At 47.9% G+C, this 14436-nt stretch overlaps 2 protein-coding genes across 2 annotated transcripts in view; one reads left to right on the plus strand and one right to left on the minus strand.

Moving 5' to 3' along the window:
• Positions 1–14436, plus strand: part of LOC144496991 (class I histocompatibility antigen, F10 alpha chain-like) — a 201056-nt gene that overhangs the window by 40016 nt on the left and 146604 nt on the right. The gene's annotated exons all lie outside the window — the stretch shown is intronic.
• Positions 589–10733, minus strand: LOC144496995 (class I histocompatibility antigen, F10 alpha chain-like). Its single transcript, XM_078217669.1, has 6 exons — positions 10528–10733; positions 8457–8717; positions 1983–2258; positions 1587–1865; positions 1106–1216; positions 589–703 (listed from the first exon to the last, which is right to left on the minus strand). Exons 1-6 carry the CDS (start codon positions 10577–10579, stop codon positions 663–665), a joined length of 1020 nt encoding a protein of 339 aa, XP_078073795.1. The 5' UTR covers positions 10580–10733; the 3' UTR covers positions 589–662.

Consider the following 14436-nt stretch of genomic DNA (forward strand, 5'->3'; position numbering starts at 1 on the left):
TTGACATTGTTCAGTAATAACTCTCATAAAGTTGTGCAATGTCTACTTGCTGCTGTAATAAAATCTCCCTTGTTTCTCTCTCCATCCACACTGTTCTTTTCTGGCATTTCCTGGGGGAGGGAGAGGGATTTTTCTCCCTCTCAATATCCAAATCTATCAGCCCCCCCAGCTGCTCTCCAGCCTCCCTGACAACGGCAGTCGGCCTTTCCTCAGCTTCTCCCTGAGGCCTGGCTCCAGGGACATCGATGTTGGGATCCTCCATTTCATCCATTTCCAGAACAATCTGCTGTGTGGGGTGAAGGGTCAGAGCTTCCTGTGGGGAAAGTTGTGCAATGTGTAACCAAACCCCACAATCCCCGACACTGTGACAGGAGAGTCTGGGTAAGTGACCCCTGACCTGTGCAGACACTGGGAACAGGAGTTCAACAACCTGATTGTCCTCTTCAGTACTCGACGTGTTAAAGTGTTTCGTTTCTTCTGTGATACACTTTTAATGATTTTTAAAATCAGATCAAGATGTTAGAATCTTTTAAATCAAACTAGAGAACTTGACAAACGTCAGACACATTGAAGATATAAAAAGTTAGATTGAAAATCTTTCAGAAAGTGCTGAATGTCCATCGAATGTGAATGTATTTCATTCCCAACAATCTGTCCCTCAGTCACTGACTGGGAGCTGTTGTGTACGTCCCACTTGGCGAATCTGCAGAAGTAAAATAAATGTCAGAATGGGGAATAATCCATTCTCAGAGAGTGAGAAAACAACAAGTGTGAGGGAATGGAGATTGTGTGAGAAATACTCATTCTCACACTCCCCTCCATCCTTACACTTTATGGAGATCCTGTAGATCTCTTCCATTCTGTCCATATTCAGTAGGTGAGGATGTGAGTGTGTGCGGTGGCTTTAATGATCAATATTACACCTGGTCTGGGCTGATCACACAAAGGAAGATCAGACAGGCAACAAGATGTGTTTATACGTGTGTATCTGTGTGTGGGAATTAAATCAGTTCATTCAACACAGTGTCCTGTACTCCCAGTACTGGAGATTCCCCACACTCACTCTGTCCCTTCAGTTCCACATTCTCCTCTCTCTGATTCTTACCTCTCCGGTGTCTTTTCCAGATGATTATTCCGAATATAACAGCCAGTGCTGGGATCACTGATCCGATTATAATTCCAAGATGGGAGCGTCCCCCACTGTTTCCCGGGATTTCTGAAACACATTTGAATAATATGAGGATTCTCTCTGTTCCCGGATCCATTCCCGGTTCTGTGTTCATTGGGGACAATGTGAACTGAAGCCGCCCCAGTCCAAATGGGATTGGTTGAAGCTTTGCTTTGACACTGGCCCCATGGTGGATAAGGGAGTGTCGATGGACCTGCTCCAGATGGACTTCCAGAAGGTCACTGATCACGTTCCACACAAGAGATTCTTGACAATAATCAGAGTGTTTGGAATTGAAGGGAATCTTTGCCATGGGGTGAAAATTGATTCTCAGGGGGGAGACAGGGAATGGGGAGGATGGGAATGTGCTCCCGTATGTGCATGCAAACGCACGCACATATCCAGTACAGTTCCTTACCCGACTGATGGAGCTTGGGCTCTGCCAGGCTGCTGTGTTCAATTCGACAGGAGTATTGATCCTCATCCCCAGCATTTATTTCAATCTCTTTCTGGATCTGATGGGTCCCATTGTGGTTCGGTCGCACCCCCGAGGATAGTGTCTCAGACATTACCTCTCCATTCCTTAGCCAGTTCACCTCGATGTCTGCAGGATAAAAGCCAGTAACCAGGCAGGAGAGAGTGAGCGACTTGTACTGACTATTGGGTTCACTTCTGGAGATGAAGACTTCAGGCTGAACTGTAATGGGAAAGGGTGAAAACACAAACAATAAACCCACACTGAATGGAATGGGAGAATGGTTTGATAGATCAGTGAAGTTAGATCAGAACATGGGCTCAAAAGTGAATTCAACACCTTTCCTTTTGAGATATTCCATTCCAGCCTGGTAATATCTTTTTAAATTCTGGGCCCATTCTACTTCCAAACTCCATTTCCAAAACTTGTTCCAGGATTGATCAGAATCCCATTTCTCTTTAGTCTTCACTGCCATGTGATTGGATGCGACCCATCTCATTCTGTCTGGCTCTAAACTAATATAGTCCTTTCCATCAAATCCAAACCGCATCCGTCTCTTAATGGAGCCGTCTTCAGAGGCCTCGACAAACGTTATCCATTGGAAAATATGGATTCCTGTCAGAGAGCAAATAATGGTCAATATTCAGTGAACTGGAGGATCGGAAATATTGCTTCGTGAATCAATAAAGTGGAGAAATGATCTTGTGATAGAATTGTCAGCAACACTGAAATCGCTGGAATAAAATAAGCAGCATCAGAATGTAAACAAACTTGCCGAATGGATAGGAAACAGAATGTCCAGGATTCTCCCAAAACAATTCAACCGTCGAATTTGCTTGAAACCTGGAGTAATTCACGCTTGTTTTTATAGCGGGAGTTTTAAAATGAATCTCCCACACTCTGTGCATTGCAGAAAGCACTAGCATGGTTCACACTGAAAAGCTGTGGGTGGGGCCTATTCCCACTGGAGAGGCTGGCAGCATCGCACTGAGCGGGCCACTGCACATGCGCCAATCAGTCAGATTGGTGCATGCTCTGTCGCCCCTGTCTGCCGGCCTCCCAATTGCTGGCCAGATCGATCGCTGGCCAGGTCTGCAATCCCAGCAACGCCGGCCTTCCACTTCCCCACGGCCCGATCGCTGGTCCCCTGAACATTCGCACGCCATCCCCGACCCCACCCACCCCCCCTTCCAGCCCACCCTGATGTCCAGTACCCCCCCCGATCCCACACCCCCTTGACAATTACCCCTACCCACAGTGCCAACCACCCCCCCACCCCGCAGTGCCAATGCCCCCCCCATTTAAGGCAGCCCCACCACCCCCCTCCCCCAGCAGGCTGACCCCACACCCACCCCGATGGCCAGCCCTGATCGTTGGCCTCCCTCCCTCCCCCATGATCCCGACTAGTGGCATAGTGAACAGTGAAGAAGGTTATCTCCAATTGCATCGGGATCTTGATGAATTGGGCCAGTGGGCCGACGAATGGCAGATGGAGTTTAATTTAGACAAATGCGAGGTGATGAATTTTGGTAGATTGAACCAGGGCAGGACTTACTTAGTTAATGATAGGGCGTTGGGGAGAGTTACAGAACAAAGAGATCTAGGGGTACATGTTCATAGCTCCTTGAAAGTGGAGTCACAGGTGGACAGAGTGGTGAAGAAGGCATTCGGCATGCTTGGTTTCATCAGTCAGAACATTGAATACAGGAGTTGGAACGTCTTGTTAAAGTTGTACAAGACATTGGTAAGGCCACACTTGGAATACTGTATGCAATTCTGGTCACCCTATTATAGAAAGGATATTATTAAACCAAAAAGAGTGCAGAAAAGATTCACTAGGATGCTACCGGGACTTGATGGATTGAGTTATAAGGAGAGGCTGAATAGACTGGGACTTTTTTCTCTGGAGTGTAGGAGGCTGAGGGGTGATCTTATAGAGGTCTATAAAATAATGAGGGGCATAGACAAAGTAGATAGTCAAGATCTTTTCCCAAAGGTAGGGGAGTCTAAAACTAGAGGGCATAGGTTTAAGGTGAGAGGGGAGAGATACAAAAGTGCCCAGAGGGGCAATTTTTTCACACAGAGGGTGGTGAGTGTCTGGAACAAGCTGCCAGAGGTAGTAGTAGAGGAGGGTACAATTTTATCCTTTAAAAAGCATTTAGATAGTTACATGGGTACGATGGGTATAGAGGGATATGGGCCAAATGCGGGCAATTGGGATTAGCTTAGGGGTTTCAACAAAAAGGGGCGGCATGGACAAGTTGGGCCGAAGGGCCTATTTCCATGCTGTAAACCTCTATGACTCGATGACTCTAATTGTTACAGTGCAGAAGGAGGCCATTTGGCCCATTGTGCCTCATTGGCTCTCCAAACGAGCACCATGACAGTGCCATTCCCCTGCCTTTTCCCCGTATCCCAGCACATTGTTTCTGAATGCCCTCCTGAATGCCTCGATTGGACCTGCCTCCACCACGCTTCCAGGCAGTGTATTCCAGACCCCAACCACTCACTCTGTGAAAAAGATTTTTCTCATACCACAGTTGCTTCTTTTGCAAATAATTTTGAATCTGTGCCCTCTTGTTCTCGATTCTTTCACTCTGTGTCTCCGTGTCCAGACAGTGTAAAGAGCATCTCAGTGTTTACCCTGTTCCTCCAAAATGTTTCAATCTCTCATTCTTCCACACTCCGGAAAGTACAGACCCAAAACAGAAAATTCTGGAGTATCTCAGCAGGTCTGACAGCATCTGTACAAACCCAGTTTACTCAGCATCTCACTGCCGGACAACCTTTTTAACCCCGGAACCAATCTTTACCGCCTCCAATTGAAGTTAATCTTTTCTGAGATACAGAGACCAAAACCTTACACAGTACTCCAGGTGTGGTCTTCCCAAATCCCTGTAAAAGTTTAACATCTTCTTGTAATCCCTTTGCAATGAAGTCCAGAGTGATATTTGCCACCCCAATAGTCTGCTGCATCTGCAAGCTAACTTTCTGTGACACAAAATTAAAATCCTGCTGCTGTTGGGAATCTGAAATAAAAATAGGAAATGCCAGAGATACTCAGCAGGTCAGGCAGCATCTGTGGAGAGAGAGAAACACAGTTTAGATTCAGGTCCATCAGTTCCAAAATGAACTCTGTTTCTTCTCTGCACTGATGCTCCTGATCGGCTGGTGTTTCCAGCATTTTCTCTGCTTTTATTATTATTTCTGATTTCTGTCTTCTTTGTGGCAGTAATTGAGAGTAGGTGTTGATGTGTTGGGATCAGTGTGACTGCGAATCCTGAGACTGGGAGTGAAACAAACAAACACAATGCACACACACACATACTCTCTCTCTCTCTCTCTCTCTCTCACACACACACACACACACATACTCTCTCTCTCACACACACACACACGCACACACATACTCTCTCTCACACACACACACACACACATACTCTCTCTCTCTCTCTCACACACACACACATACTCTCTCTCTCTCACACACACACACACAAACTCACTCACTCTGTCCCTCTCCCTCACACAAACACACATTCTTCCTCTCCTACGCACACACTCTTACTCTGTCCCTTTCTCACACAATTTCACTCTCTCTCTTGTTCTCTCTCTTTCACACTCTTTCTCACTCACTCTCACACATACCCGCTGTACAAAGAACAAAGAAAATTACAGCACAGGAACAGGCCCTTCGGCCCTCCAAGCCTGCACCGACCATGCTGCTCGACTGAACTAAAACCCCTTACCCTTCCAGGGACCATAACCCTCTATTCCTATTCATGTATTTGTCAAGACGCACCTTAAAAGTCACGACCGTATCCGCTTCCACTACCTCCCCTGGCAACGAGTCTGGGCACCCACCATTCTCTGTGTAAAAAATCTGCCTTGTACATCTCCTTTAAACCTTGCCCCTCGCACCTTAAAGCTGTGCCCCCGAGTAATTGACTCTTCCAACCTGGGAAAAAGCTTCTGACTATCCACTCTGTCCATGCCTCTCATAATCTTGTAGACTTCTATCAGGTCTCCCCTCAACCTCCATCGCTCCAGTGAGAACGAACCAACTTTCTCCCACCTCTCCTCATAGCTAATGCCTTCCATACCAGGCAACATCCTGGTAAATCTTTTCTGTACCCTCTCCAAAGTCTTCACATCCTTCTGGTAGTGTGGCAACCAGAATTGAACACTATATTCCAAGTGCGGCCTAACTAAGGTTCTATAAAGCTGCAACATGACTTGCCAATTTTTAAACTCAGTGCCCCGGCCGATGAAGGCAAGCATGCCATATGCCTTCTTGACTACCTTCTCCACCTGCATTGCCACTTTCAGTGACCTGTGTACCTGTACACCCAGATCCCTTTGCCTATCAATACTCTTAAGGGTTCTGCCACTTAGTGTATATTTCCTATCTGTATTAGGCCTTCCAAAATGCATCACCTCACATTTTCCGGATTAAACTCCATCTGCCATCTCTCCGCCCAAGTCTCCAACCGATCTATATCCTGTTGTACGCTCTGATGGTCCTCATCGCTATCCGCAAAACCACCAACCTTTGTGTCGTTCGCAAACTTACTAATTAAACCAGTTACATTTTCCTCCAAATCATTTATATACATTACAAACAGCAAAGGTCCCAGCACTGATCCCTGAGGAACACCACTTGTCACGTTCCTCCATTCAGAAACGCACCCTTCCACTGCTACCCTCTGTCTTCTTTGACCGAGCCAGTTTTGTATCCAACTTGCCAGCTCACCTCTGATCCCATGCGACTTCACCTTCTGCACCAGTCTGCCATGAGGGACCTTGTCAAAGGCCTTACTGAAATCCATGTAGACAACATCCATTGCCCTACCCTCATCAATCATCTTCGTCACTTCCTCGAAAAACTCGATCAAGTTCGTGAGACACGACCTCCCCTTCACAAAACCATGTTGCCTCTCACTAATACGTCCAGTTATTTCCAAGTGGGAATAAATCCTGTTTCGAAGAATCCTCTCCAATAATTTCCCTACCACTGATGTAAGGCTCACCGGCCTGTATTTAACTGGATTATTCTTGCTACCCTTCTTAAACAAAGGAACAACATTGGCTATTCTCCAATTCTCTGGGACCTCCCCTGAAGCCAGTGAGAATACGAAGATTTCTCTCAAGGCCCCAGCAATTTCCTCCCTTACCTCTCTCAGTATTCTGGGGTATATCCCATCAGGTCCTGGGGACTTGTCTACCTTAATGTTTCTCAAGAACCCCAATACCTCCTCCTTTTTGATCTCAACATGATTCAAACTATCTGCACATCCTTTCCCAGACTCATCATCCACCAAGTCCTTCTCTTTGGTGAATACTGACGCAAGGTACTCATTTAATACCTCGCCCATTCCTCTGGCTCCACACATAGATTCCCTCCCTTGTCCTTGTGTGGGCCAATCGTCTCCCTGGCTACCCTCTTGCTCTTTATATATGTATAAAAGCTGTAGTAAGTCTCTTCACCCTGATCACCCAATATGCTAATGGACAAAGCATAACTGTTCTAACACCACAGTTCTGACAAAGAGAGTGTCAGTTAAGTTAAACTAACACCAGCATCTCCAAAAACAAAAAGGATTCCCAACTCCAATTAGACCCCGAGATTCCAGCTTTGGGAATCCGCTGCCCGTGTCTAATATCAAGGAGTTATGTCACATGACCCCTGCACTCTGATGTGTGTTGGAACAGCTCTCTGGAAAGTTCCTGTTTGAATTCCAATGTGAACACAACTCCAGACAACAGCCTGTGCTGTTTACCCTCAGGCTGGTGGCAGCAGAGAGCCCTCAGACCCTCAGCAAACCCGCTGGAACCTCAGAACTCGTGCCTCCAAACTAACTCAGTCTAGGTGTCTTCTCTCCTTGTGGAAGTCTCACCCCAAAAAGACAAAGCATTCAACACTCAGGCAGCCTCTCCTCGAAAGGAACAATCCAGTTTTCTACTGATTCTGGACTCTGTTCCCATGTAAAACCCGGACCCATGTGTGTAAAAATAAACCAAACCTTTTATTTTCATCTTTTCATCAATTCATTAATAGGGGATAGGAATGTTTCCCAATTAAAGGGTTGGGGGAAATGTACCACCATTTATAAAGGGGGAAATCAGAATATAAAAAACACCTTTGTGTTTCTGGACAGGTCGAGATTGGGGAAATCAGGGCAGCGTAAACTGACCCCCTCTTGTCTGTGACAACATAATCACATTTCGACTCTGAGTTAGTGTGTCAGTGCAACTGGTTAATCATTCATTGTGTGAGCAGGAACATGGAACCCTCCTCCCCACACACACACACACACTCACACACACTCAGTAGTGTTAATATCTGTGGATTATTCTCCACACATTCTCCATCCTTGATAATCTCCACTCCTTTATCTCAGGGAGAGGTTTCTGACATTGTCCTTTCACACTGAGTCCTGGATTCACATTGTCTATTGTGTAATAGTGGAGAAGGCCAATCTCAGCCCCATATATATCAACATACATTGAGACACAGCAAGAAAACAGCAATGAGCCAACAAGCTGCCCTTTCCTGGATCATCTCAACCCTCTCACCATATTCTCAACTTCTTCATTCACAAACCCATCTCCCCACCTTCATCAATGTCAACACAACTTTGTACAGATCTCAATCAGAATAGGGAGAAGGAACAGAATCCGTGTTTCCCTGATTCATGGTCCCACACACTGTACACCCCAGGGACATAGTCTGCAGTATAACTGTGGCTGGGTACTTGTCTGACACACATTAAACAGGACAGTCAGTGGGAGATTGGACATCAGTGATCTTACCGGATGTCTGGTTTGTGTTCTTCAGGATCGTATTCAGATTCTCCATTGCTTTGTCGGAACATGAGTTCACGAGATCTGTGAGATATTCCCAGAATTCCACGCGGAAAGAATCAGCCATGAACTGCAGCCTGGGAATGCTCCTTTGAATATTACTGTCGTGATAATTAACCTGAACACCATTGACCATCGCAACTTTAGTAACCTCAGGAAAATCTGTCATCCCAGACAGTGCTGTGATAATCACAGTCAGTGAGCTCGTCTCTGTGAAAAAAAATTAAAGAGATAAGTTAATAAACATTGACGATCAGAGAGAGATATTAGGGAGACCCTCCTGACAGGGGAACATCTGGAGAGAGATACTGAGCAGAACCTCCTGACCAGCGAACATCTGGAGTGAGAAATTCAGGACAATCCGAGCGCCAGTCTGTTGTTTATCATAACCAGGAAACATGATGTGAGTGAATTGTGGATTGAAATGAAGAGAAACAGTAATATTTGGGAGGATGAAGTGTGAGACCATGGAGGGGACAGTCACTGTATGAACCGTCTCACTGTCAAACAGGGGGATGGACAATCCAGAGCAGGATCTCCACTGTCCTTCACTGAGCTTTTTAATCACCCTTTTATACATTTAAGTTTAAGTTTATTTATTGGTGCCACAAGTCGGTTTACATTAACACCACAGTCTGGGTTTTCAATTCATGCGTTAAAATGTGGTTCCTGAATTGAAGGCAAATCTTACTGTCTATTGTCTTTGCACAGTAAGGAACTTGAGACTCCGAAAGCTAGTGGCTTGTGCTACCAAATAAACCTGTTGGACTTTAACCTGGTGTTGTGAGACATCTTACTGTGTTTACCCCAGTCCAACGCTGGCATCTCCACATATTGTCCTTGCGACAGTAAAGTTTCCTTATTAGTCACAAGTAGGCTTACTTTAACACTTGATAGATTGAGTTATAAGGAGAGGCTGAATAGACTGGGACCTTTTTCTCTGGAGCGTAGGAGGCTGAGGGGTGATCTTATAGAGGTCTATAAAATAATGAGGGGCATAGACAAGGTAGATTGTAAATATCTTTTCCCAAAGGTAGGGGAGTCTAAAACTAGAGGGCAGAGGTTTAAGGTGAGAGGGGAGAGATACAAAAGTGTCCAGAGGGGCAATGTTTTCACACAGAGGGTGGTGAGTGTCTGGAACAAGCTGCCAGAGGTAGTAGTAGAGGCGGGTACAATTTTATCTTTTAAAAAGCATTTAGATAGTTACATGGGTACGATGGGTATAGAGGGATATGGGCCAAATGCGGGCAATTGGGATTAGTTTAGGGGTTTTCTTAAAAAAAATAAGGGCGGCATGGACAAGTTGGGCTGAAGTTGTAAACCTCTATGATTCTATAACATTGCAGTTAAGTTACTGTGAAAATCCTCCAGTCACCACACGCTGGCACCTGCTCGGATACAGAGGGGAATTTCACCGAACCTAACCAGCACGTCTTTCAGATTGTGGGAGAAAACCGGAGCATCCGATGGAAATCCACGCAGACACAGGGAGAACATGCAGACTCCGCAAAGGCAGTGACCCAAGTCGGGAATCGAACCTTGGTCCCTGGTGCTGTGAGGCAGCAGTGCTAACACTGTGCCGCCCCACATGCTCACTAGGTTGTTGGTGGTCTGAAATAACTTGCTCTATTCAACCATGAGGGCATCACAGCTGATCCTGGGGTGGGTGAAACACGGATTATCCTTCTCCTCTCCGTAGTGTTTCGAATATTTTAGACCAGGAGTGATGAAGCTTTTTTGCTTCTCCCAATCGATGTGAAAATTAAAATTGTCCATTTGAAGCATTTTCCATTTGCTCCAAGCTTCTCTGCTCTGGGTGTTTGTACATCCTGCTGTCAGGAGAGCTGAACACCAATCCCATCAGAGTCTTCCACACTGTGCTGACTTCAATGGTGTCAAATATCAGGCTGGCTGTATAACAGCGTCTGAGCAAACATCACCCATTTCAAACTCTCACCAAAAGATTCAAATTCACCCCAGAGAGAGAGAGTGAGAATGGAAGAGTGAATTCTGTACTTACCGGGAGAGACCCAGGAAAAACACAGGGAGATGGAGAAAAGGATCAGCAACATTCTGGGAATCCACTGTCCCAATTCCAATCAGTGACTGCGAATTAAACACTCTAAGGAGGACACTAATATTGCTTATAGACTGGGAGAAAATACAAAAAAGAAACTCACTGAAACTCCATTTTAATGTTGTGTGAAATTTGAACCTCTCCTGAACTCAAACTGCAGAACCAGAATGTGAATGATTGGTTAGTCTCAGAAAATTCCCCAATTAAAGGATAAAGTCCCTGTCAGCAGTTACCAGGAAGCTGATACTCAGACAGGTTGTTATTCAGGCTGTGAAACAGAAACTAAGAGCTTTCCCCCTGGAGACAGGAACAGGATCTGGGTCTATTTCTCAAACAGGATAAAACAGTAAAACAGAAATAAGGAGACGGGTCTGAACTGTTTTCACCTTCTTGCCCCCAGTAGGGAAATGATTAAAGTTCAGATTTTCAGTGTTGTCTCTGTATTGATATGGAGCCGGGTTACCTGTTCACCTACAGCCAGTGGGGGTGGGGATGGAGGTGGCTCTGATGAAGTGTGGGACTGATTTACTTTCCCCTCCCCCATGGCAGCCATCACTGATTCTGCTGCCTGTCCTCAGAGAGAATCTGCTGATTGGCCCAAAGCTCCCAGAGGGCAGTCATTTAGCGCAGGAGAGATGGAGACCTGACACCTGGGTCAGTGCTGCCCCTCACTCCATCAATACCAATCTGGTTGTAACACTGGAGGCTGGGGGAGAGGAGGGAGGTGATCATCCTGGAGGGTGTCAGGAGGAGGGCAGTGTGTCACACAGAGCACTGAGTGGATCACTGGGGTGCATTCTTCCTGTCTCTCTCTCTCTCTCTTACTGTCTCTCTCGCACTCTCTCTCTCTCAACACACACAGGGCACACACACGCACTCTCTCTCCCTCTCTCACACACACACACAGGGCACACACACGCACTCTCTCTCTCACACGCACACACACGCACTCAGGGCACACACACGCACTCTCTCTCACACACACACACACACACACACAGGGCACACACGCACTCTCACGCACACACACACAGGGCACACACACGCACTCTCTCACACACACACACACACACACACAGGGCACACACCACTCTCACGCACACACACACAGGGCACACACACGCACTCTCTCACACACACACAGGGCACACACACGCACTCTCTCACACACACACACCCACTCTCTCTCTCACACACACACACAGGGCACACACACGCACTCTCTCTCTCTCTCACACACACGCACTCAGGGCACACACACGCACTCTCTCTCTCTCTCACACACACGCACTCAGGGCACACACACGCACTCTCTCTCTCTCTCACACACACGCACTCAGGGCACACACACGCACTCTCTCTCTCTCTCACACACACACACAGGGCACACACACGCACTCTCTCTCTCTCTCTCTCACACACACGCACTCAGGGCACACACACGCACTCTCTCTCTCTCTCACACACACGCACTCAGGGCACACACACGCACTCTCTCACACACACACACACAGTGCACACACACGCACTCTCTCACACACACACACACACACAGGGCACACACGCACTCTCACGCGCACACACACACACAGGGCACACACACGCACTCTCTCCCACACACGCACTCAGGGCACACACACGCACTCTCTCACACACACTCTCTCTCTCTCTCACACACACACACACACACACACACACACAGTCTCTCTCTCTCACACACACACACACAGACACACACACACTGATGCGTGACAATCAAGCACGTGGAACAAGGCTTCAGTATTGAAGGCTTTTATTGTCTAACAATGGAACTACTAACACGAATACACCAGTTCAGACTGAAGGGGTCCTGCCGGAGCAGAGGGTCTTATACCTCTCCTCCGGAGGCGGGGCCCCACCGGGATGTGCCATAATAACACTTATAACAGGTAAACACCCTAACCCAACAACATTGTACAACCCCCACAGTGACAACACCCTAGCCCAACAGTAACATAATAACAACCCCCAGTGGTAACCAACGATGGTTCACCACATTCACCCCTCCTTTAAAAACAAAGGCCGGCGGGGTGCGAAAACAGGTCACATATGTACAAAATTCACAAGTCCAGACGGTCTGGAGGACCGCACCGTCGCTGTGATCTCCTCAACACCGGTTGCGAAACCGGAGCAGGTGCTTGCGGTGGCGTTCTCTCCAAAACAACGTCCGGCTGTCCCCTCAAGGACTCCCGAGCCGGTTGGCCCTGGTGAGGCGGTGGTGCAGGGGATCCTGGAACCTTCGGTGGTGGCGCCGATCTCCGAGTCTCAGGCAAGCTGTACATGGGAGTATAACTGTTATGCACTGGTCCCGGTGCTGACCGCGTCACGTCTGGGGAAGAAATGAGTAGTAGGGGATTCGTGACAGGGGGTATGGGAGCGACAGGAGTTGCTACGTCCCCTGCGGGCGCCAGGTCTCTAATGGAGACAGTGTCCTCTCGCCAGTCAGGATATGCCACATAGGCATACTGAGGGTTGGCGTGGAGGAGTTGGACCGGTTCGACCAAGGGGTCGGACCTGCGAGCCCTCACATGTCGCCGCAGAAGGACGGGTCCTGGGTACGTCAACCAGGCTGGTAATGAGATCCCCGAGGACGACTTCCGAGGGAATGAGAACATCCTCTCGTGGGGAGTAGCATTGGTTGCCGTACACAGGAGGGAGCGGATAGAATGGAGCGCATTTGGAAGGACCTCCTGCCAACGGGAGACTGGAAGGCCCCTGGATTTCAGTGCCAGTAGGACAGCCTTCCAGACTGTAGCATTCTCCCTTTCCACCTGTCCGTTACCCCTAGGGTTGTAGCTCGTGGTTCTACTAGAGGCAATCCCGAATGAGAGCAGGAATTGCCTCAAGTCGTTGCTCATGAACAACGAGCCCCTGTCGCTATGAATGTAGCAGGGGTACCCGAACAGGGTAAAAAGCTCACTGAAAGCCTTGATGACGGTGGCAGTCGACGTGTCCGCACAGGGGACAACAAACGGGAACCGGGAGTACTCGTCTATTATGTTGAGGAAATAGACGTTCCGGTCCGTTGAGGGAAGGGGGCCCTTAAAATCCACACTCAGCCTCTCAAAAGGGCGAGTGGCCTTGACCAATTGTGCCCGGTCTGGTCGATAAAAGTGTGGTTTGCATTCTGCGCAAATCCGACAGCTTCTCGTCACTGACCTGACATCCTCCACCGAGTAGGGCAGGTTGCGGGCTTTGACGAAATGGTAGAGTCGGGTGACTCCAGGATGACACAAGTCATTGTGGAGGGCCTTCAAGCGGTCCTCCTGCATGATGGCGCATGTTCCGCGCGAGAGGGCATCCGAGGGCTCATTGAGCTTCCCTGGACGATACATAATATCGTAATTATAGGTGGAGAGCTCAATTCTCCACCGCAAGATCTTATCGTTCTTGATCTTGCCCCTCTGCGTGTTGCTGAACATAAACGCCACGGATCGTTGATCCGTGATCAGAGTGAACCGCTTCCCCGCCAGGTAATGGCGCCAGTGTCTGACTGCCTCCACAATGGCCTGAGCCTCCTTCTCCACCGCTGAGTGCCGAATTTCGGGGCCTTGAAAGGTGCGGGAAAAGAACGCGACGGGCCTGCCTGCCTGGTTTAGTGTGGCGGCTAGGGCGAAATCAGATGCATCACTCTCCACCTGGAAAGGGATGGATTCATCCACCGCGTGCATCGTGGCTTTCGAAATGTCGCTTTTCAAAGCCTTGAAAGCCAATTGGGCCTCCGGCGTAAGTGGGAAGGTCGTGGACTTGATGAGCGGACGAGCTTTGTCCGCGTAATTGGGGACCCACTGTGCATAGTACGAAAAGAACCCG

Source organism: Mustelus asterias, chromosome 8 (genome assembly GCF_964213995.1).
Source record: "Mustelus asterias chromosome 8, sMusAst1.hap1.1, whole genome shotgun sequence".
NCBI classification, from domain to species: Eukaryota; Metazoa; Chordata; class Chondrichthyes; order Carcharhiniformes; family Triakidae; genus Mustelus; species Mustelus asterias.